Source organism: Doryrhamphus excisus, chromosome 18 (assembly GCF_030265055.1).
Source record: "Doryrhamphus excisus isolate RoL2022-K1 chromosome 18, RoL_Dexc_1.0, whole genome shotgun sequence".
Classification (NCBI taxonomy): Eukaryota; Metazoa; Chordata; class Actinopteri; order Syngnathiformes; family Syngnathidae; genus Doryrhamphus; species Doryrhamphus excisus.
The window spans coordinates 15,108,053-15,133,436 of record NC_080483.1 but is presented as its reverse complement, the minus strand read 5'-3'; the positions used below and the strand labels follow the sequence as shown (position 1 = coordinate 15,133,436).

At 42.7% G+C, this 25,384-nt stretch overlaps 2 protein-coding genes across 3 annotated transcripts in view; both read right to left on the bottom strand.

Moving 5' to 3' along the window:
- Positions 1-2,962: 2,962 nt before the first annotated feature.
- Positions 2,963-13,239, bottom strand: adipor1a (adiponectin receptor 1a). The gene is made up of 8 exons (XM_058055882.1): positions 13,142-13,239; positions 9,698-9,913; positions 9,506-9,619; positions 7,698-7,869; positions 7,406-7,592; positions 5,765-5,952; positions 5,478-5,671; positions 2,963-3,187 (listed from the first exon to the last, which is right to left on the bottom strand). Exons 2-8 carry the CDS (start codon positions 9,842-9,844, stop codon positions 3,059-3,061), a joined length of 1,131 nt encoding a protein of 376 aa, XP_057911865.1. The 5' UTR covers positions 9,845-9,913; positions 13,142-13,239; the 3' UTR covers positions 2,963-3,058.
- Positions 13,240-14,040: 801 nt separating this feature from the next.
- Positions 14,041-25,384, bottom strand: part of inavab (innate immunity activator b) — a 30,575-nt gene continuing 19,231 nt past the window's right edge. For both annotated transcript variants that reach the window (XM_058055856.1, XM_058055857.1), the window contains exons 7-11: positions 22,921-22,974; positions 22,539-22,842; positions 20,455-20,607; positions 15,632-16,313; positions 14,041-15,525 (exon numbers count right to left, since the gene is read on the bottom strand). In XM_058055856.1, coding sequence (XP_057911839.1) covers positions 15,445-15,525; positions 15,632-16,313; positions 20,455-20,607; positions 22,539-22,842; positions 22,921-22,974 — 1,274 coding nt within the window. In that variant the 3' untranslated portion in view covers positions 14,041-15,444. The remainder of the gene's footprint in view (positions 15,526-15,631; positions 16,314-20,454; positions 20,608-22,538; positions 22,843-22,920; positions 22,975-25,384) is intronic.

Sequence of the window (25,384 nt, the reverse complement as noted above, 5' to 3'; positions counted from 1 at the left end):
TAATAGAATGTACGAGATATATATATATATTTTTATTTTTCACTGGTTTTAACAACCCCGCATGAGTAAGTAGATTACATTGTATGTTCTTTATCCGATAAAGTGGAAATTAATATAATATGTTCATATATAAACATAGATATTACAAAAAAACCCTCCACAACCCAAGTGAGGATGTGTGGCATAGAAAATAAACAAAAACAGAAACAAAAAAAAACAAAAGGTTAAATCAGTTGCACTCTGATTTATTCAACACTAAATGCAAAATCTATTTTAGCAAAGTTATAAAAATTACAGTAGTAAAAAAAACTAAATACATCTATTAAAATGGTTGCTATTTTATCAATTAAACATTTGTATATTTTTGGCGACCAGTCCAGGGTGTACCCCACCTCTAGCCTGAAGACGGCTGGGATAGGCTCCAGCATGCCCGCGACCCTTGTGAGAATAAGCAGTAGAAAATGGATGGATAATGAAGGTTAATACTGTACATCAGGGGTCTCAAACACGCAGCCCGCTGGCCAAATATGGCCCGCAGGACACTAGTTTGAGGCCCCCGCCTTGATATGAAAGTTTAATGTTGATATGGATGCTGTATGGTATCATGTACCCAGAAAAAATGATTACGTTTGATTCATGTTCATGTTAAAGGTTAAATAACTGTTAATAGTTATCCTCCCTATCCGTGTGGAAGTGGTAAGTTTTTGGCTTTTTTAAGTTTAAAGGACATAACTTGAAGGCTACCGTTTAGGTCGCTAGCTCTCTAGTTTGCGAGTTAGCATGTGTCTCAAGACCCTGCAGTTGCGCAATATGTTGTAAATAAAAAGAGTATAAATGTGACTATAGTCGTGTTTTGTCATGTCTACAGGGCTCTAATAATGCTTTGTTCATTTTAATCTGAAAAAAATCATTTGTCTACCCACCAACTATATGTGGTTTCTTATGTTTTTATTATTATTATTATATTTATTACTGATTGATTGATTTTCTTTATTCTTGATTTGTTTATTTATTTTTCATCTTATTTTGTGCAGAAAAATAAAAATTAAGATATTTGAGAACAGTGGAATGTTTTATCAGAGCTTTTATTGTAGAAAATCGTAACCAAAGCACTGAAAAACCACTAGATCAGGGGTCTCAAACACGCGGCCCGCGGGGCAAATGTGGCACTAGTTTGAGGCCCCCGCCTTGATATGAAAGTTTAATGTTAGTGCGGCCCGCGCAAGTTTGATATGGATGCTGTTAAAGGTTAAATCACTGTTAATAATTATCCTCCCTATCCGTGTGGAAGTGGTACGTTTTTGGCTATTTAAGTTTAAAGGTTGTGTAGAAAATCGGAACCAAAGTACTGAAAAAGTTTGTATATTTTTCTGTTTTTAATAAACGCGTTTTTTTTTTTGTAAAAACCTGATGCGGCCCAGCCTTTCCCAGACTCTAGCTCCAGAGCCCCCCCAGGTAAATTGAGTTTGAGACCCCTGCTGTACATCTTCAAAATCCCACTGGAGACAATACAAAACAGGACACCATGTGTGTACATGTGGAAAAAAAAACATTTATTACAGTATTTTTTTTCCAAGATAACGATTAATAAATAGTTATGCCTACATTTCAATGAAATGTATGATTTCTCACTTTCTACACAGGACATAACACAAAGTCAAGAATACACATAGGTTTAGTTTTTTGTAATAAAGCTTGAATAAGTTGACCTAGAAAAAGTAGTCTTAAACAGCAGTTGATACAACCTATCTGTGGGGTTGTAGCTTCCATCATGATTTGATTGTATATGGCGAGGAAAACAAGACGAGTCTACGTTTGGAAATCATTGTGGATTCCTTGACTGTTAAGATAGGCCATTTTAACTTCAAACGTTTCCATTGGCCTAAGGCACAGGAATACTAAAGTTTTTTTTTTTTTTTTTATATCAATCACACATGAACACATTTTTAAACCCCCCCCATACGTCAATTCAAAGTCTCTAATTTTAAGAACACACAACAGGAGGTGAAATTTGCTATTTACACCTCGGATTGCATGTGGAATCTAACACAAAAAGGAAGCTCGGAACTGACAGAAATACACAATCTGTACATTGTGCGTGGCCCATAGGAGCTAAATGTAGTTATTAAAAAATATGTGTTGTTTGACTGAAAAATAATGACAGGGGAGGTTAATTAATACATGCTTTAATCTATTCTTATTCGTTTTCTCTAGTAGAGGAATGTACCCAATGAAAGTAAACTCATGTTTTCATGCTATAACAATGGTAGCATTAAAAAAAAAATCATTTTTTCAAGCCATTATTGAACAAGCTATTCAATTCATGTATGTAAATTCAAATTATATACACTTCATGACAGTTTTGAGTCAAATTTAAGTGCGTTTAAGCTCGGATTTCGGAGTCTTCCACTCCTGCTACAGAGGGGTCATATATTGGTTTGTGTTTGTATGACATATTTTGTTCCGACAGTAATTTTTACACATCCGGTATATCGGTACACAGCACCTATTTCTATATATATGTGTGCGTGTGTGTGTGTGTCCGCTTTACCGCTTCAATTGACCTGGAGTGTTGTTCTGCACCAAAACAACATACAGTACATTCATCCAAAAATGATTGGTTCCCACCGCTACAGCACTTCTAAACAATACTCGCGTTACCCTATGACTACGGAGGCCGATGCGTGGTTTTGTAATTCAATTGATCTTACTTGGGATGCAACTTTCAAGTTTTATTACTGACAAAAAAAAAAAAAATAGTGATGATTGAGGACTCCCGTTAATGCTCATTGGCTAATTAATGCTACTTTGCTGGAGCAAAAATAAGCCGGAGGAGTGGAATGGATAAATAAAAAAAAAAATAACACCAAAGCAAAGCTCACACACAACCTGTGAGCAAATCAGACATTGATGAAGATCAATAAGTAAATATAAGGAATTCCAGCAGCATTTTTACTGTATATGTGTGTGTGTGTGTGTGTGTGTGTATGCATGTGGTGCTTTGCAGGGGGCTATAAGGACAAAAAAAAAAAAACAAACAAGTCACAAGTCAGGCGTCTCAGAGCAAAGAGTCATCTGTGCATCCTCCCTCCAGACCGTAGCGGAACTCCTGGAGATTAGAAACACCGTAGAAATGGATGAATGCCGCTGCCACGACCAGAACGTGAAAAATTTGATGGGAGTGGAACTGGAAGGAGAAAGAAGAGCAGAGTTGTTATTTGCACCAAGGAATGTATACATCACGCTAAAAATGGATAATGCTTATCCTGTTTTACTGTCACACGTCTGTGTCACAGAATATTGTGAATTATTGTAGAAAAGACGCTTTCTGTAGTAGAATCGTAGTGACTCTCGTCCACTCGAAGTTCCCCAATATTTGATTGTGGTTATTGGTTCCACACTCAACCGCAATATGCAAATTTCCACAAAGTAGGATTCAATATTAATAAATAAGATAAGATGCTTTCATTCGTCCCTCAGTGGGGAAATTTGCATTGCACAGCAGCAAGAGTACAGAATCAGTTGTGCAGTACAAAATACACAATATAAACAAATAAACAACCCAAGTATTAACAAATCAGCAATTTTACCCAGAGTTATACAGTAAACCTCGGATATATCGGATTCAATTGTTCCCACTGGTTTTGTCCGATGTAAGCGAAATCCGTTATATGCGTATACCGGAAAATGTCCGTTTTACGCATATATCGGATTTATATCCGGTATATGCGTAAATGGGATTTTATCCGTTATTAAAAGGCACTTCCTTGACTATGTTTCCAATGTACCTGGACGCGCAGGCAACGCTGCAAACGCTGCAAATGACGTCGTATAGCGGCCTGTCACGATTCGGCGAATCGGAGCGCCACGATGCGGCCATCCGATATATGCGAGGGAAATTTAATGGAAATGCATTGGAATGGGACTGGAGATTTTGTCCGAAATAGGCGAAATCCGTTATAAAAAATCCGATATATGCAATGAATTTTTATTGGAAATGCATTACAGAAAAATCGGTTCTTTTTTATCTGTCCGTTGTGAGCGAATTTCCGATATATGCGAGGTTTACTGTACTTGGGTTGTTTATATTGCTATATTGTGTATTTTGTACTGTTTATCTGACTCTGTACTCTTGCTGCTGTGCAATACAAATTTCCCCGCTGAGGGACGAATAAAGGCATATCTTAATCTTAATCTTCTGTAGTAGAATCGTAGTTACTCTCTTCCACTCGCTGTTCCCTAATACTGTTGTCCCTCTTTTATTGTGGTTATTAATTCCACACTCAACCGCAATATGCGAATTTCCACAAAGTAGGATTCAATATTAATAAATAAGATAAGATAAGATATGCCTTCATTCGTCCCTCAGTGGGGAAATTTGCATTGCACACCAGCAAGAGTACACAGTACACAATATAAACAAATAAACAATATAAACAACCCAAGTATTAACAAATCAGCAAGTTATATACAAATACAGTTTGCACATAATATGAAATGAGATGAAATATATGACCAGTCTATGCACTATGAGATCTTGCTAGGGAGTTAATATGAGGCATTATAGAAATACTTCACTTAGATGTTAATATATTGCACTTTGAGCAGGGGTCTTAAACATGCGGCCCCCGCCTTGATATGAAAGTTTAATGTTAGTGCGACCCCGCGCAAGTTTGATATGGATGCTGTATGGTATCATGTACCCAGAAAAAATGATTACGTTTGATTAATGTTCATGTTAAAGGTTAAATAACTGTTAATAGTTATCCTCCCTATCCATGTGGAAGTGGTAAGTTTTTTTGTTTAAAGGAAATAACTTGCAGGCTACCGTTTAGGTCGCTTTAGCTCTCTAGTTTGCGAGTTAGCATGTGTCTCAAGACCCTGCAGTTGTGCAATATGTTGTAAATAAAAAGAGTATAAATGTGACTATAGTCGTGTTTTGTCATGTCTACAGGGCTCTAATAATGCTTTGTTCATTTTAATCTGAAAAAAATAATTTGTCTACCCACCAACTATATGTGGTTTATTAAGTTTTTATTATTTGCCCTTTTATTATTATTATTATATTTATTTATTTATTACTGATTGATTGATTTTCTTTATTCTTGATTTGTTTATTTATTTTTCATCTTATTTTGTGCAGAAAAATAAAAAGTAAGATATTTGAGAACAGTGGAATGTTTTATCAGAGCTTTTCTTGTAGAAAATCGGAACCAAAGCAAAGTTTTTTTCATTTTTCTGTTTTTAATAAATGTGGGTTTGTTTGTTTTTTTTGGAAAACCAGACCCTAGCTCCAGTGGCCCCCAAGTAAATTGAGTTTGAGACCCCTGACTTAGAGCCTTAATATTGCACGTGGAGCTTGATCTGATATTGCACAGTGAATGGAGTCTGGAGTAACTATACTGAATATAAAAAATCCAAACCAAGATCCAAATAATCCAAAGAAATATGAAAAAAAAAAGTAACTAAACACTTACCCATATGTCACACTTCCCAGGGAAATAGCGTTCAGGGATCCTGGCTGCATACAGACCAGCACCAGTGATATACATGGCCCCCATCAGGTAGAACCAACCCATCTGGCCCACCGTGGTGGCCTTAACGAAGCCCTCTTCGATGGTGAAGTGCATGGTAGGAACAATGCCGCTGAGTCCCAGGCCCATAAACACACCTAAGACGACAATGCAAATGAGCTGGTGCTCTGTGATGCATTCACTGGTTGACTACTTGAATTAGACAATTAAATGTTATAGTGCCGTATCACCTGCTCTTGTGGGTCTGTGTCGAGGTGTGGAAAAACGGTCCCACTGGGCCACAATGATGGCGGCAATGCCGAGTACACAAACAATGGTGAGGTAGATAAGTCGAGGCTGAGGAGAACAGTAGAAGGAGTAGTACAGCCAGGGCACAAAGGAGCCCATGATGAGGAGGGCGATGCCTGAGTAGTCAAGCCTGAGGGAAAAAAACAAACATGAGCTTCCCTTCAACATTCAAACAGTTTATTCATTCATTTTCTACCGCTTATCCTCATGAGGGTCACGATGGGGGTGCTGGAGCCTATCCCAGCTGTCTTCGGGCGAGAGGCAAGGTACACCCTGGACTGGTGGCCAGCCAATCACAGGGCACATATAGACAAACAACCATTCACACTCACATTCATACCTATGGACAATTTGGAGTCGCTAATTAACCTAGCATGTTTTTGGAATGTGGGAGGAAACCGTAGTAAACCCACACATGCACGGGGAGAACATGCAAACTCCACACAGAGATGCCCGAAGGTGGAATCGAACTCAGGTCTACTAAATGTGTGGCCTGCGTGCTTAAAAAACATTCATTCATTCATTCTCTACCGCTTTTCCTCATGAGTGTCGCGTTGGTTGCTGGAGCCTATCCCAGCTGTCTTCTACACCCTGGACTGGTGGCCAGCCAATCACAGGGCACATATAGACAAACAACCATTCACACTCACATTCATACCTATGGACAATTTGGAGTCGCTAATTAACCTAGCATGTTTTTGGAATATGGGAGGAAACCGGAGTACCTGTGGCACGGTGGTCGAGTGCTTAGCGCGCAGACCTCACAGCTAGGAGACCAGGGTTCAATTCCACCCTCGGCCATCTCTGTGTGGAGTTTGTATGTTTTCCCTTACTCCGGTTTTCCTCCCCCATTCCAAAAAAGGCTAATTGTCGACTCTAAATTCAATGAATGAATGTGAGTGTGAATGGTTGTTGCTGGAGCCTATCCCAGCTGGCGGGGGTACACCCTCCAGCCAATCACATATAGACAAACAACCATTCACACTCACATTCATACCTATGGACAATTTGGAGTCGCTAATTAACCTAGCATGTTTTTGGAATGTGGGAGGAAACCGGAGTACCCGCGGCACGGTAGTCGAGTGGTTAGCGCGCAGACCTCACAGCTAGGAGACCTGGGTTCAATTCCACCCTCAGCCATTCCAACCTTTGCATGTTCTCCCCGTGCATGCGTGGGTTTTCTCCGGGTACTCCGGTATTCCTCCCACATTCCAAAAACATGCTAGGTTAATTAGCGACTCCAAATTGTCCATAGGTATGAATGTGAGTGTGAATGGTTGTTTGTCTATATGTGCCCTGTGATTGGCTGGGGACCAGTCCAGGTTGTACCCCGCCTTTTGCCTGAAGTCAGCTGGGATAGGCTCCAGCATAACCCTGTGACCCTAGTGAGGATAAGCGGCATAGAAAACAGATGGATGGATCTTATAACCCATCTGTTAATTGTTGCATGTTAAACAAGCTTTTTCGGTCATGCTAATTAATGCAAGAGTAAACATTATGTTTCTCCGTGGAACTTGTTGAGCATGTTTGAAACAAATAAAGTATTTGTAAGTATTTGCGACGAGTGTGGAAAAGCGTCTTACTTGGAGAAGGTGCGGGACACTTTCTCAGAGTGGCAGTAGACGGTATGAAAAAGCCAGGAGAAACTGAGGCACAGCACAGCACCCAGGAAGAACATCCCAAACACCACTTTTTCTTGGAGCGGGGCCATGAAATACATGTTGGGCCGCAACATGGTTAACGTGCCCAGACACAGGAATAAAATCAGCCCTGAGGGAGAGAAAAGAGTTAGGCAATGACGCATATCTTAACACCGAAGGCCCCTGACAGAAATATAAACACGGGACCCAAAACGACACATCTTGGAATTCTGACCTAACAGATGAGTCCAAATGTTTCCGGTTTCGGTGTGAATCCTGAAGATGCTTCCGAAGCAGGCCCGGAACGAAGGCATGGGGGGGCGATGTCCATGTAGGAGGTAATCGTTGTCCTTGAGCCACTCTGGCAGGACATGGAAGGGAATGACTCTCCAGCGCCCCTCCCAAACCTGCACAGCAAATGGTACATTTTATTATCAGATGTCTGAATTCTTTATGACTGTGAAGGTCTAGATTAGGGGTGGGCAAATATTTGGACTCGTGGGCCGCATTGAGTTAACAAAATTGTCCGGGGGAGGGGGGCAGAACATATATTGAACACACATGCTTAGAATTTTCCTTGAATAATTTGTCTCATTTTATCTTATTTGGGTTTTTTTTTACTAAAAAAGACAATGAGGATGAGTGGTTAGCGCACAGACCTCACAGCTAGGAGACCTGAGTTCAATCCCACCCTCGGCCATCTCTGTGTGGAGTTTGCATGTTCTCCCCGTGCATGCGTGGGTTTTCTCCGGGTACTCCGGTTTCCTCCCACATTCCAAAAACATTCATTTATTTTCATTTTCTACCGCTTATCCTCACGAGGGTCGCGGGGGGGGGGGATCCTGGAGCCTATCCCAGCTGTCTTCGGGAAAGAGGCGGGGTACACGCTGGATTAGTGGCCAGCCAGTCACAGGGCACATATAGACAAACAACCATTCACACTCACATTCATACCTATGGACAATTTGGAGTCGCTAATTAGCCTAGCATGTTTTTGGAATTTGGGAAGAAACCGGAGTACCCGGAGAAAACCCACGCATGCACGGGGAGAACTCGACACAGAGATGGCCGAGGGTGGAATTGAACCCGGGTATCCGAGCTGTGAGGTCTGCGCATTCCAAAAACATGCTAGGTTAATTGGCGACTCCAAATTGTATACTTATAGTTTATACTTTAATTACTATACTATACTAATTACTAGTACTATAATTATACTATATTTTTTTTGTATACTTCCCTTGTCATCCATCCCCAAATGTTCTCAATTGGATTTAGACCAGGAATGATCCAAACTTGGCTGCACGGTGGTCGTGTGGTTAGCGCGCAGACCTCACAGCTAGGAGACCCCGGGTTCAATTCCACCCAAGTTCTCCCCGGGTACTCCGGTTTCCTCCCACATTCCAAAAAATGCTACGTTAATTAGCGACTCCAAATTGTCCATAGGTATGAATGTGAGTGTGAATGGTTGTTTGTCTATATGTGCCCTGTGATTGGCTGGCCACCAGTCCAGGGTGTACACCGCCTGTCGCCTGAAGACAGCTGGGATAGGCTCCAGCACCCCCGCGACCCTTGTGAGTATAAGCGGTAGAAAACGAATGAATGAATGAAAAGACATCCGACTTGGAAGTCATGTTTTTAGTTTGAAAATTAAAAGTTGAAATACTTAGAAAGCAACTGGCGGGCCGGATTCAAACTATTGGTGGACCACATGTGGCCCCCGGGCCATACTTTGCCCACCACTGGTCTAAATGAAAGAAGTGTCACTAACATTAAGTACACTTGCACGAATGGCTACAATAATGCAAGACGCTCGTTCTACTGCATGGAAAGTTCTTGTGGAAGTTCTTGATGTCAACATATTTGAAGGGAGGGCGGTTCCACGCCAAAAGGCAACGCCTGAGCTGACTGACAGGTTGGAGTTGTAGGAATGAAAAGGTAGCCACACCTTATAGCATTGTGCTGTCTAACTCACCCAACCTGAGTGTATAGTAGCCAAAACAAACATTTGCAATAAAGTGGTGGAGTACGGAAAGTCAGACTTACTTTGTGTACAAACTCTTCCATCTTCTCCATGGCGTGGTGGGCCTGAAGCGGCAAGGTCAGGACCTCTCCCACCTCATCCTCCTCGTCTTCGTCATCTGCCAGCATCGCCGCTCCCTTTAAAAAAAAAGAGAGGATGACTGAAGTTCGACACACATTTTGTCTCGTAAGGGGGATGTTATTTCAAAGTTCTACCTCTGGGTGGATGCCTTTGGAGGTGGACTGTCGAACCCCTCCCTCCTCCAGCAGCGGCCCCAGCTCCATTAGTTCCACATCCGGGACCTGGCAGTCCTCTGAGATCGGGCAGTCTGCATCACTTGCAGACCCGTTTCGGCCTGACATAGGGAGACTGCCTGATGACCCGCTCACAGTCCCTGTGTTCTGCTGGAAACGGTCCACTTCAATTTACTCCTGAGAAAAACACAAGTACAAGCAAAATGAAGTTTTTGTCAGATATGTCAAGTTTTATTCTACTTCTCAGTAGCTAAAGAAAGCACATCAAGATACTTTCCTTATTTATAAATCATATATTTGCATAATTGTAGCATAAACAACTTGTTTACAACCTTCTAAATACATTTTAGAACATTATTAGAGCGGTCTAGAGTAAAACTAACACCCCTATATTATTAAACAATAGTCAAGTCAAGTTTTATTCTACTTCTCAGTAGCTAGCGCATTAAGATAGTTTCCTTATTTATAAATCATATATTTGCATAATTGGAGCATAAACAACTTGTTCACGACCTTCTAAATACATTTTAAAACATTATTAGAGCGGTCTAGAGTAAAACTAACACCCCTATATTATTATACAATTGTCAAGTCAAGTTTTATTCTACTTCTCAGTAGCTAAAGAAAGCACATCAAGATAGTTTCCTTATTTATAAATCATATATTTGCATAATGGGAGCATAAACAACTTGTTTACGACCTTCTCAATACATTTTAAAACATCATTAGAGCGGTCTAGAGTAAAACTAACACCCCTATATTGTTATACAATACATTGGACATAGTATGAGTAAAGTCAAGTTTTATTCTACTTCTCAGTAGCGAAAGAAAGCACATCAAGATAGTTTACTTATTTATAAATCATATATTTGCATAATGGGAGCATAAACAACTTGTTTACAACCTTCTAAATACATTTTAGAGCGGTCTAGAGTAGAACTAACACCCCTATATTATTATACAATACATTAGACATAGTATGAGTAAATAAATCATTTAAGATCTAAATTAGACTTGTGCTCGTGTGTATTTACATATAGATGCAATAAATGCCTGTTGTTCTGGCGACCAAATGTGATGTTTGTGTGTCTCACTAAACATAACAGTAACATTACTGACACCTAGTGACTAGTGTTGAACACTACACTATGCTATAACGTATTTTGAATGCCTTACACTTGTATTTTGGTTTGTTTAGCCATTTGTATGCCTTGAAATGCTTAATTTAGGCAAAATAATATGTAACATGGCATTTAATATGCATTTTTTTTACTATTAATAAAACCTCATCAAAATAGATTGATAGATAGTTTTTCTAAAATAGTGTCAAATACTGTATTATCAGTTATTACACTATTCTTAAATTCTTTGTCTTTGTCGTCTTTCTCTTTTGGCTTTTTTCCCTTCAGGGGTCACCACAGGAAACCCATCGCCTCCATTCCAAACCTGTCTTCTGCATCTGCCGCTCTCACAACAACTACCCTCATGTCCTCCTCCACTACATCCATAAACCTCATCTTTGATCTTCCTTTACGCCTCCTACCTGGCAGCCCTAAACGCAGAATCCTTCTACCAAAAAAAATCACTATCTCTCCTCTGGAAAGGTCCCACCCATCTCAGTCTGGCCGAATACTGACTTTATCTCCAAGGCCTCTAACATGTAATGTCAATTTGATGTACTCCTTGCTGATCCTATCCATCCTGGTCACTCCCAATGAGAACCTCAGCATCCTCATCTCTGCTACCTCCTGTTCCATTCACTATCTCTCCATGTCCCAACATCTCAGTCTGGCCTAAAGGACTTTATCTCCAAGAACTCTAACATGTAATGTCCCTCTGATGTACTCCTTGCTGATCCTATCCATCCTGGTCACTCCCAATGAGAACCTCAGCATACTCATCTCTGCTACCTCATGTTCCATTCACTATCTCTCCATGTCCCGACCATCTCAGTCTGGCCGAATACTGACTTTATCTCCAAGGCCTCTAACATGTAATGTCAATTTAATGTACTCCTTCCTGGTCCTATCCATCCTGGTCACTCCCAATGAGAACCCTAGCATCTTCATCTCTGCTACCTCCAGTTCTGTTTCCTGACTCAAGAACTGTCAATAGTTTACAGAACTAGCATTGGACCCATGTACCGTAGTGCAGTCAGACTTTAGCTCATTCTTCACTTCCAAACGCACACACACAAACCCTTTTTTACACACGTTTTGTCACACTTTTCTTGGTCTGGCGACTTCCGCAGCGTGGAAGTATGACACCGCAGGTCTTGCGTCATGCAAGTTTTTAATCTATCCTCTTTGGAAAAACACAGCAGCTCAAGCACAAATGCTAATAAATAAACTCATAAATAAATACTTCCTTATTCCTTGTTCCTGATCACATCCATCCTGGTCACACTCAATGTGAACCTCAGCGTCCTCATCTCTGCATTTATATGTAATTACTGCAGCATATTCCCTGTATATGTGTTTTATGGTGTTTGTGAGTATTTAATTATTTATAATTCTGTGTTTATCAACTGCCGGCCACCGTATTATTGTATGGTGTGGTATGCGACGATGAAAAATACTGCACTTTTCAATGAGAATAAATCTGTAGACATTATTATTTAATTCCATTCTCATACACACTGAAATGATTCTGATATTATGATTCTGACCATTAATGAAGAATTGCTAAAAGAAAAAAAATACAGTTTCTTTACTGTGACAGTAAACATTTAAACTTAGACCAAAAGAACCAATTGGACAGTTTTTTCCCCCACAGGTACTCAACAATGCGGATTTAAAACCGAAAGATGCATTCACGTACCAAGTAACACATTGTCCTGAGAGGTTCAGTGGCATCAATGCGAAATGGATGAACAGAAATGTTTTGTCATGAATCAATCTGGTTATCTAATACTTTAAAAGGGAAAATGTGTGACCTTAGTTAACAACCGACAGCATAAAGACGACAGGAATAAATCCCAGATGTCAACCGAACCAAAACGCTTCAGTGTTGTGGAGCAGCTTAGCAAAGCCTGGCAGACAACGGATGTGACTTAGCAAAGCGTCAGACGGAGAGCACAATGTAAACAACAAACATTAATACACGGACTGGTCGGTTGCAAGCACACCTGACTCGTTTTACTCTATACGTCAAAGAGCGTATTAATTAATTTGACATGGAAAATAAATCTGAAGACAAATATGTAATCATGAACATCCCGTTCATGTTTCCTCTCGCTAACGTTACCTCCAAGCTAGCGCTGAGCTGGCAAACAGGCGACCAGTGTTTGGGAAGATAATTGGCAAACCGCGACACAAACGTACGCTACGAAACACTTTGCGGCTTTTCGAGCAAATGTAGGAAAGACATTTCTAACTGCGATATCATTAAATACACGCAACTTACCTGACAAGGTAGTCTTCAAACCAGGAAGGTGAATTATTCATCGAAAAACAAAACACAATCCGTTCCGGAAGTTGCAATCTTTTCCGTAAACTTAATCCGTCGCCTTCAAAATAAAAGCCAGCAGTTCTTCTGATGGGTTTTTCAGTTTACAAAATAATAATACACAACACAATTGATCTTTATATTTGTATCACGAATATAGTACAAAGCATATATTAAAAGTGAAAAGTTCTTCACCCATCCATTTTATATACCGCTTGTACTCACAAGGTTTATATAATACACATTTGCAGAAAAAAAACAAAACAAACTTAATAACTGAGACAGTTCCATTAAGTATGGTTCCAAAAATTACAACAGGAAATGCTCCGTTCAAGTGAACACACCTTGAAACACCTGCAAAACAAGATTTGCAAAGAAATATTTTGTACCTTTTGTTTTGCAACCAACAGTTGATGGATACTGTGTTCTTAAAAGGGAGGATTTCATTAAAATAAATATTTTGAAACACATAATTTCTCATTCAGATCATCATTCACTGTTAAAATGTCCTTGGAGAAGGCCACACGGTGGCCAAGGGGTTAATACGCGGGGCCGCTTGGTATCTGTGTGGGTTTTCTTTCTCCAGGTACTCCGGTTTCCAAATTGTCCATAGGTATGAATGTGAGTGTGAATGGTTGTTTGAATATATGTGCCCTGCGATTGGCTGGCAACCAGTCCAGTGTGTACATCGCCTCTCGCCCAAACACAGCTGAGATAGCATATCCGCGACGCTAGTGAGGATAAGCGGCATAGAAAGTGTATGGATGGATGGATGTCCTTGGAGAGAAAAGAAATAAAAAATATAAATAAATAAAAAAAAAATAAAAAAAATAGAATAGGATATCAAAAACTGAAACTCATCAATAGTAAAATCTTTTATTCCACAGGAAAACATTGTCATGAATGCAACAATATTACAACAGGATCTCTTTTTTTTTTTTTTTAAACCTAAAAATGTTTAAATAAAAAAAAAGACAGTAAAAATGCACACAAGGAAAGATGATTGTTACCTTTCTATATAACAGTCAACCGGACCAGGCTTTCACTCTTTTATCTTCACAAATTTCAAGTCTGACTTGATAGTTGATTTGATAGTCACAAGTCACAATAAATTAAATCACAGATAAATACAATCACAGTGAGAGACTGCGAGTGCGTGTAGTTGAGTGGGGATCACTTACTACTTTGTAGATGACGTTTACTACGATTGTAATTTTTTGCCACAAACCAAACTTTGGTCTGTTGTGATCTGCACTCTCGCATATTTCATGTACATTAGCTGCCAAGCTTCAAGTCTTTTTCTCATGTGATGCTACTGAGAATCTCATGTACTCTATGTTAACATAGCATTGTTTCTCTACTCTTTAAGTCGTGAGTACACCTGTAATTAACATCCACTGACACGGAAGCTAGTTTAAAAAAAAAAAAAAAAAAAAGCAGGTAAACAAGACAAATCTTAAGTGGCAAAACTGGAATGAGCAACCTCTTGAAGGCACAGAGTCGAACCAGCATACACAAAAATATATACGTCTTCTACATGACTCATTTACAGTATCTTACAATAGTGGTTGATAGTCTTCATACAACTAGTTAAAAATCCCAGAAAACCCACGCATGCACAGGGGACAACATGCAAACTCCACACAGAGATGGCCGAGGGTGGAATCGAACCCTGGTCTCCTAGCTGTGAAGTCTGTGCATTCCAAAAACATGCTAGGTTAATTAGCGACTCCAAATTGTCCATAGGTATGAATGTGAGTGTGAATGGTTGTTTGTCTATATGTGCCCTGTGATTGGCTGACCACCAGTCCAGGGTGTACCCCGCCTCTCGCCTGAAGACAGCTGGGATAGGCTCCAGCACCCCCACGACCCTTGTGAGGGTGATAAGCGGTAGAAAATGAGATGGCAGAGCGTGGACTCGAACCCTGGTCTCCTAGCTGTGAAGTCTGTGCATTCCAAAAACATGCTAGGTTAATTAGCGACTCCAAATTGTCCATAGGTATGAATGTGAGTGTGAATGGTTGTTTGTCTATATGTGCCCTGTGATTGGCTGGCCACCAGTCCAGGGTGTACCCCGCCTCTCGCCTGAAGACAGCTGGGATAGCTGTGAGTATAAGCGGTAGAAAATGAGATGGCTGAGGGTGGAATCGAACCCTGGTCTCCTAGCTGTGAGGTCTGCATGCTAAACACTCGCCCACCGTGCCACCTCAAAGTGAACTGTTGGCATTTAATTGTGTTCAACTCTTTGAAGAAGCGTCGATTCACACTTCACTTACGTAGTGAGTGCCATTGTCTACCAGCCATCGTTCTTGAGCGTCATCCGCGGTTCTTCTTTGGATGACCTGCACGTCAGTAACAATGAAATAATTAATTGGAGATCACCAACTCGAAACCACCAACGATGACCATGATTGACTATTCATTTCATATAATTGAAGTCGGGCCTACCTGCTCATGGTACCTTTGATTCTGGTTTCTGGGTGACTCCCGAGCCACCATGTGTTTGATCCTGACCGCTCCCTGTCTGTCAAGGGACCGTGACCTGGGTCCTTTGAGCTGACTGCGTCGGTGCCACGATTTCAGCTGTTCGCTCACCACTTGTCGCGGGAGGCCGTTTGAGCCGTACTGCGGATGATCCCATTGCGGGGACGAGGAGGGTGAATGTCTGCTATCAGGAGCCACCAGCCTCTGCGGAGCTTCTTTGTAGCGGTACTCGTATCTGTTGGACAGACAGGGAGCCTGCTGGTTGCGATAAGTCCAAGGCATGTCGACATACGGAGGGTATATCACGTCCTCGTTGTAGTATCCTTGGTGGGGCTGATGCCTGGGACTGTGGTAGAAGCCAGCATGCGCGGTGGCTTGAGGTCCGTAGCTGCTGAATGGAGGACATAGCGGGGAGGCGGCCCGATAGTGTCTGGGTAAATTGCAAGGTAGTTCTTGACTGGGGGAGCTGCTGTACGATGCAAATGAGTGTTCAGAGTTGCTGTCCTCGGAACCGGCGTTGTTGACACGATTGAACACGAGTGGAGAAGCTTCCGCTGATGTTTTGCTGTAATCTATGAGTCGCCGTCTTGGACCTCTGGTGCGACCACGCTCCTTTTCTGATACCAGGGAAGATTCATTGGATATCCTGGGCAGACAAACATGGACAGACAACCACTGTTAAATTCACTTTCACCACGTTGGGTTTGTTGTGGTTGATCAGGTCCAGGCCATAATCGCCAATCGTCCTCATACAATGTAGACCCTTTGTTATTTATTATTTATTCTTCTATTTATTCTTCTAATTTCTATATTTTGTACTGTCATACTGTCTTACATTGAAAATGGAGCTGCTGCAATTTCATTCTACTATATGTAAAATGACAATAAAGGGCATTATGATTCTAATCCTAATTTTTATCATACTTTTATACTTCATTCATTCATTCATTTTCTACCGCTTTTCCTCACGAGGGTCGCGGTGGGTGCTGGAGCCTATCCCAGCTGTCTTCGGGCGAGAGGCGGGGTACACCCTGGACTGGTGGCCAGCCAATCACAGGGCACATAGAGACAAACAACCATTCACACTCTCCGGAGTACCCGGAGAAAACCCACGGATGCACGTGGAGAACATGCAAACTCCACACAGAGAGGGCCGAGGGTGGAATTGAACACTTTTATACTTATATTTTTATATTTAATACTTTTATTTTTATCATTACTCCCCCCCTCCCCCACCCTATGCTTTTATTTCTGATGATATACTGCATGTGCGCAAAGACAGGAAGCAGAACTGGAGGTAGCAGAGATGAGGATGCTGAGGTTCTCATTGGGAGTGACCAGGATGGATATGATCAGGAACAAGTATTTATTGATTAGCATTTGTGCTTGAACTGCTAATCCTAGTTCTGTAAACTATTGTAAACTATTGACTGTTCTTGAGTCAGGCAGCAGAACTGGATGTAGCAGAGATGAGGATGCTGAGGTTCTCATTGGGAGTGACCAGGATGGATAGGATCAGGAAGGAGTACATCAGAGGGACATTACATGTTAGAGTCCTTGGAGAAAAAGTCCTTTAGGCCAGACTGAGATGGTTGGGACATGGAGATATAGTGAATAGAACTGGAGGTAGCAGAGATGTGGATGCTGAGGTTCTCATTGGGAGTGACCAGGATGGATAGGATCAGGAAGGAGTACATCAGAGGGACATTACATGTTAGAGGACTTGGAGATAAAGTCCTTTAGGCCAGACTGAGATGGTCGGGACATGGAGATATAGTGAATAGAACTGGAGGTAGCAGAGATGTGGATGCTGAGGTTCTCATTGGGAGTGACCAGGATGGATAGGATCAGGAAGGAGTACATCAGAGGGACATTACATGTTAAAGTCCTTGGAGATAAAGTCAGAGAGGCCAGACTGAGATGGTCGGGACACGGAGAGATAGTGAATGGAACAGGAGGTAGCAGAGATGTGGATGCTGAGGTTCTCATTGGGAGTGACCGGGATGGATAGGATCAGGAAGGAGTACATCAGAGGGACATTACATGTTAGAGGCCTTGGAGATAAAGTCCTTTAGGCCAGACTGAGATGGTCGGGACATGGAGATATAGTGAATGGAACAGGAGGTAGCAGAGATGTGGATGCTGAGGTTCTCATTGGGAGTGACCAGGATGGATAGGATCAGGAAGGAGTACATCAGAGGGACATTACATGTTAGAGGCCTTGGAGATAAAGTCCTTTAGGCCAGACTGAGATGGTCGGGACATGGAGAGATAGTGAATGGAACAGGAGGTAGCAGAGATGAGGATGCTGAGGTTCTCATTGGGAGTGACCAGGATGGATAGGATCAGGAAGGAGTACATCACAGGGATATTACATGTTAGAGGCCTTGGAGATAAAGTCAGAGAGGCCAGACTGAGATGGTCGGGACATGGAGAGATAGTGAATGGAACAGGAGGTAGCAGAGATGTGGATGCTGAGGTTCTCATTGGGAGTGACCAGGATGGATAGGATCAGGAAGGAGTACATCAGAGGGACATTACATGTTAGAGGACTTGGAGATAAAGTCCTTTAGGCCAGACTGAGATGGTCGGGACATGGAGATATAGTGAATAGAACTGGAGGTAGCAGAGATGTGGATGCTGAGGTTCTCATTGGGAGTGACCAGGATGGATAGGATCAGGAAGGAGTACATCAGAGGGACATTACATGTTAAAGTCCTTGGAGATAAAGTCAGAGAGGCCAGACTGAGATGGTCGGGACACGGAGAGATAGTGAATGGAACAGGAGGTAGCAGAGATGTGGATGCTGAGGTTCTCATTGGGAGTGACCGGGATGGATAGGATCAGGAAGGAGTACATCAGAGGGACATTACATGTTAGAGGCCTTGGAGATAAAGTCCTTTAGGCCAGACTGAGATGGTCGGGACATGGAGATATAGTGAATGGAACAGGAGGTAGCAGAGATGTGGATGCTGAGGTTCTCATTGGGAGTGACCAGGATGGATAGGATCAGGAAGGAGTACATCAGAGGGACATTACATGTTAGAGGCCTTGGAGATAAAGTCCTTTAGGCCAGACTGAGATGGTCGGGACATGGAGAGATAGTGAATGGAACAGGAGGTAGCAGAGATGAGGATGCTGAGGTTCTCATTGGGAGTGACCAGGATGGATAGGATCAGGAAGGAGTACATCACAGGGATATTACATGTTAGAGGCCTTGGAGATAAAGTCAGAGAGGCCAGACTGAGATGGTCGGGACATGGAGAGATAGTGAATGGAACAGGAGGTAGCAGAGATGTGGATGCTGAGGTTCTCATTGGGAGTGACCAGGATGGATAGGATCAGGAAGGAGTACATCAGAGGGACATTACATGTTAGAGGACTTGGAGATAAAGTCCTTTAGGCCAGACTGAGATGGTCGGGACATGGAGATATAGTGAATAGAACTGGAGGTAGCAGAGATGTGGATGCTGAGGTTCTCATTGGGAGTGACCAGGATGGATAGGATCAGGAAGGAGTACATCAGAGGGACATTACATGTTAAAGTCCTTGGAGATAAAGTCAGAGAGGCCAGACTGAGATGGTCGGGACACGGAGAGATAGTGAATGGAACAGGAGGTAGCAGAGATGTGGATGCTGAGGTTCTCATTGGGAGTGACCGGGATGGATAGGATCAGGAAGGAGTACATCAGAGGGACATTACATGTTAGAGGCCTTGGAGATAAAGTCCTTTAGGCCAGACTGAGATGGTCGGGACATGGAGATATAGTGAATGGAACAGGAGGTAGCAGAGATGTGGATGCTGAGGTTCTCATTGGGAGTGACCAGGATGGATAGGATCAGGAAGGAGTACATCAGAGGGACATTACATGTTAGAGGCCTTGGAGATAAAGTCCTTTAGGCCAGACTGAGATGGTCGGGACATGGAGAGATAGTGAATGGAACAGGAGGTAGCAGAGATGAGGATGCTGAGGTTCTCATTGGGAGTGACCAGGATGGATAGGATCAGGAAGGAGTACATCACAGGGATATTACATGTTAGAGGCCTTGGAGATAAAGTCAGAGAGGCCAGACTGAGATGGTCGGGACATGGAGAGATAGTGAATGGAACAGGAGGTAGCAGAGATGTGGATGCTGAGGTTCTCATTGGGAGTGACCAGGATGGATAGGATCAGGAAGGAGTACATCAGAGGGACATTACATGTTAGAGGACTTGGAGATAAAGTCCTTTAGGCCAGACTGAGATGGTCGGGACATGGAGATATAGTGAATAGAACTGGAGGTAGCAGAGATGTGGATGCTGAGGTTCTCATTGGGAGTGACCAGGATGGATAGGATCAGGAAGGAGTACATCAGAGCGACATTACATGTTAGAGGCCTTGGAGATAAAGTCAGAGAGGCCAGACTGAGATGGTTGGGACATGGAGAGATAGTGAATGGAACATGAGGTAGCAGAGATGTGGATGCTGAGGTTCTCATTGGGAGTGACCAGGATGGATAGGATCAGGAAGGAGTACATCAGAGGGACATTACATGTTAGAGGCCTTGGAGATAAAGTCAGTATTCGGCCAGACTGAGATGGTCGGGACATGGAGAGATAGTGAATGGAAGAGGAGGTAGCAGAGATGTGGATGCTGAGGTTCGCATTGGGAGTGACCAGGATGGATAGGATCAAGAAGGAGTACATCAGAGGGACATTGCATGTATGAGGGTAGCCCCTGAAGGGAAAAGCCCAAAGAAGTGCGTAGAAAGGTGCTTGGACTCTTTACCCATTTTAGTTTCAGTACCTGAGGGACAGCTGCCTGTGAAGACGCATCTCCGGAGTGGAGGGCAAACTATTGGACTGCGTTCGGCTCAGTTTCAAATGGGAGAGCTGCTGTGGTAGAGCTGAATGTGCCAAACAAGCCTCCAACGGCGGTAACAATTCGCTCTTGGCTGGACTGCAGAAAAACAGAAATATTTCACATTTTAATCCATCGGTTCATGATTTGTTTGTAAACTAAACACGGCATTAAAAAACTGTAATGGCAACTGTAGTTAAGTCTAAAGCATGCTAACAAAGGATATAGAGGATAAAAGAAAAGCTTTGTTAATGGTGCTGTTAAGTTAAAGGCATAATGTGCTCAGCGGTATAATGCGCTTGAAATGCTTAAAAGTAGGTTAAGCTCTAAAATATGCAGACCAAAAATATACCTTATTCTCTAGGGGACCAGAGTGTTGTACAACGGTGTCTTGTATCGCATGCAAAACTGCGCTCAGCATCATATATTAACATAATATGTGTGTATGTTTTAATATTTACCTTTTTATTTCAAAAATCAATCTTTATTGCAGTTTATCTTAATAACACCTACAGTACATTACCTCAGTTTGGTTTTTAGTAGTTAGACGTTGTACCACATATTCACCAATAGATGGCAGTGCTGGATATTACTTGCAACTAATAGAAGCTGAAATGACCATGAGAGACATTTTTTTCTTTCTGTTCCAAAAGATAACAGTGAAAAAAATACAGATAAATCCCACCAAATGTAACAAATTATTGACTTTGTCCATTGTTCCTAGATCCAAGATTTAAACTCAGCTTGGTACACACAAAACCTGACAAGAGATACAATAAAACATGTCAGCTAAAGCACCAGTATTGGTCACTTGTAGATTAAAAGAGAACAGCATGTGTGTCATGCTTTTTTAAGCTGATTTACTACAGTAAAACGTACAAGCGGGCTGCGCGGTGGATAAGTGGTTAGCTCGGAGACCTCACAGCTAGGAGACCAGGGTTCAATTCCACCCTCGGCCATCTCTGTGTAGAGTTTGCATGTTCTCCCTGTGCATGCGTGGGTCCGACTTCCTCCCACATTCCAAAAACATGCTAGGTTCATTAGCGACTCCAAATTGTCCATAGGTATGAATGTGAGTGTGAATGGTTGTTTGTCTATATGTGCCCGGTGATTGGCTGGCCACCAGTCCAGGGTGTACCCCGCCTCTCACCCGAAGACAGCTGGGATAGGCTCCAGCACCCCCGCGACCCTTGTGAGAAAAAGCGTTAGAAAATAAATGAATGAATGAATAATATTTGGCACGGTTGCATGGTAGTCGAGTGGTTAGCGCACAGGCCACACAGCTAGAAGACCTCTGTGTGGAGTTTGCATGTTCTCCCCGTGCATGCGTGGGTTTTCTCCGGGTACTCCGATTTCCTCCCACATTCCAAAAACATGCTAGGTTAATTAGCGACTCCAAATTGTCCATAGGTATGAATGTGAGTGTGAATGGTTGTTTGTCTATATATGTGACCTGTGATTGGCTGGCCACCAGTCCAGGGTGTACCCCGTCTCAAAAACAGCTTGGATAAGCTCCAGCATGTCCAACATGATAGAGTGAAAAGAAGTTCTCCTCCTATTGCGTGTGGAAATGGTACGTTTTTGGCTTCTTTGTTTTGTCTTTGGGCTGCACGGCAGTCAAGTTGTTAGCGCGCAGACCTCACAGCTAGGAGACCCGAGTTCAATCCCACCCTCGGCCATCTCTGTGTGGAGTTTGCATGTTCTCCCCGTGCATGCGTGGGTTTTCTCCGGGTACTCCGGTTTCCTCCCACATTCCAAAAACATGCTAGGTTAATTGGCGACTCCAAATTGTCCATAGGTATGAATGTGAGTGTGAATGGTTGTTTGTCTATATGTGCCCTGTGATTGGCTGGCCACCAGTCCAGGGTGACCCTCGTGAAGATAAGCGGTAGAAAATGAATGAATGAAAATGTAAAAGCTGGTTTGCTGAGCTTCATCTCATTTCACAAACTAGTCTCTGCAAAAAGTGTTGTGACTTGTCCAAAGGAGACACTCAGAAATGTGTCATGATGGATGATGATCTCCATTACCTGGCCTTGCCGGAGGAACGTGACTTCTTGCTCTTCTGGTATGGCTGGTCCAGGCTAGACTCAGACCAAGGGGAGTGCTGAATAGGAGGCGGGTCATATGAGGCAGGACTTGAGGTAAAACTCATAGAAGAAGAGTCCAGGCTGGGGTGGGGTGACTGGCTCGGTGTGAGCGGCAGGGTCTGCGGACCCACGCTGGGTGACAGGTAGGAGGCGTCTGTGGACACACAGAGTGTCTGTGGAGAGTCCGCCGTATCTCCTGAATATAAAAGTCCGGAGGACGGCTGTGAAGACTCGCTCGCCACTTCTAAAAGGAAAATATGACACACTTAAGTGAACACGTATACATCTTGAAAGATTCTTCCTTGTAACTTTTGAGCCTTACCTTCATCTTGAACCACAGAATCAGACAAAGAGCTGTCATCGGATGCAGCGAGATCTGAAAAAGCATAACAGACTTTGAGTTACTTCAATTACGGGGTAACCGCCATGGATTTAGTTTCCGATTCCATACTGAGTAAAATTCAGGCTGGTCTCGGCTAAACCGACCTGCTACAGATATTCGATCATTCATTCATTCATTCATTCATTCATTTTCTACCGCTTATCCTCACAAGGGTCGCGGAGGGTGCTGGAGCCTATCCCAGCTGTCTTTGGGCGAGAGGCTGGGTACACTCTGGACTGGTGGCCAGCCAATCACAGGGCACATATAGACAAACAACCATTCACACTCACATTCATACCTATGGACAATTTGGAGTCGCTAATTAACCTAGCATGTTTTTGGAATGTGGGAGGAAACCGGAGTACCCGGAGAAAAACCCACGCATGCACGGGGAGAACATGCAAACTCCACACAGAGATGGCCGAGTGTGGGTAAAGACAAAAAAAGAAGCCAAAAAGTTACCACTTCCACACAAAATAGGAGGAGACCTCATTCATGAACTCTCGTCTTCTATCAGCCAGAACTCATTCATTTTCTACCGTTTTTTCCTCACAAGGGTCGCGGGGGTGCTGGAGCCTATCCCAGCTGTCATTGGGCGAGAGGTGGGGTACACCCTGGACTGGTCGCCAGCCAATCACAGGACACATATAGACAAACAACCATTCACACTCACATTCATACCTATGGACAATTTGGAGTCGCTAATTAACCTAGCATGTTTTTGGAATGTGGGAGGAAACCGGAGTACCCGGAGAAAAACCCACGCATGCACGGGGAGAACATGCAAACTCCACACAGAGATGGCCGAGTGTGGGTAAAGACAAAATAAGAAGCCAAAAAGTTACCACTTCCACACAAAATAGGAGGAGACCTCATTCATGAACTCTAGTCTTCTATCAGCCAGAACTCATTCATTCATTCATTTTCTACCGCTTTTTCCTCACGAGGGTTGTGGGGGTGCTGGAGCCTATCCCAGCTGTCTTCAGGCGAGAGGTGGGGTACACCCTGGACTGGTCGCCAGCCAATCACAGGGCACATATAGACAAACAACCATTCACACTCACATTCATACCTATGGACAATTTGGAGTCGCCAATTAACCTAGCATGTTTTTGGAATGTGGGAGGAAACCGGAGTACCCAGAGAAAACCCACGCATGCACGGGGAGAACATGCAAACTCCACACAGAGATGGCCGAGGGTGGAATTGAACCCTGGTCTCCTAGCTGTGAGGTCTGCGCGCTAACCACTCGACCGCCGTGCCGCCATATTCGATCATGCGTCTAGTAAATTTAATACAACAGTTCTCATCAAATAAACGATGCCCACACACGTACGCCCCCGGTGAGTGAAACATACCACAGCTTTATGACGCACACCCTATGACTACCCTACTTCCTGTACGTGCTGGGCATGCCCAACCCATTTCCCAAAAATTGCCAAACTTTTAACATACTTGGGAAACCAAAAACGATCTTATCTAAGGTTAAGATAAGAACGTTGATCCCACACAATAGTAATAATTCACATTACATCAGCTATAGAACACAAAATAGTGCCTTTAACTAAAAGTAAATGAAACTTTCAAACAGATTCGGCATACTGGCTCATTCGTGTTCATGTGCCCCGCCTCCCCCCACGGTGGCCGTGTGACTGACAAGAGGTCTCGCTCTGTTTCACAATGTCTTAAGCCGTTCAATGAAACATCTCTGTGCTGAACCAAAGTATGCGTGAACTCTCTTCCTGTCTGTTTGCAACACGAGAGATGAAGAGAACAGACACATATGGGCATGCCAACGTATGAATGCCGGCAAAATAATGTACTTTATATTTTAATTATAAAATAATTATAAAGTAATCAATTTATTTATTATTGAGAAAGACACAGCTATTTCTTACTGTTGTTTACAATGAACTCATCACCAGTATTAGCAATTTGGTGCTGTTTTTCTTTTGTCTTTTGCTGTTGTGTTGTGCAATTCATTCATTCATTTTCTATCGCTTATCCTCACAACGGTCGCGGTGGGTGCTGGAGCCTATCCCAGCTGTCTTCGGGCGAGAGGCAAGGTACACCGTGCACTGGTGGCCAGCCAATCACAGGGCACATATAGACAAACAACCATTCACACTCACATTCATACCTATGGACAATTTGGAGTCGCTACTTAACCTAGCATGTTTTTGGAATGTGGGAGGAAACCGGAGTACCCGGAGAAAACCCACGCATGCACGGGGAGAACATGCAAACTCCACACAGAGATGGCCAAGTGTGGGTAAAGACAAAATAAGAAGCCAAAAAGTTACCACTTCCACACAAAATAGGAGGAGACCTCATTCATGAACTCTAGTCTTCTATCAGCCAGAACTCATTCATTCATTTTCTACCGCTTTTTCCTCACGAGGGT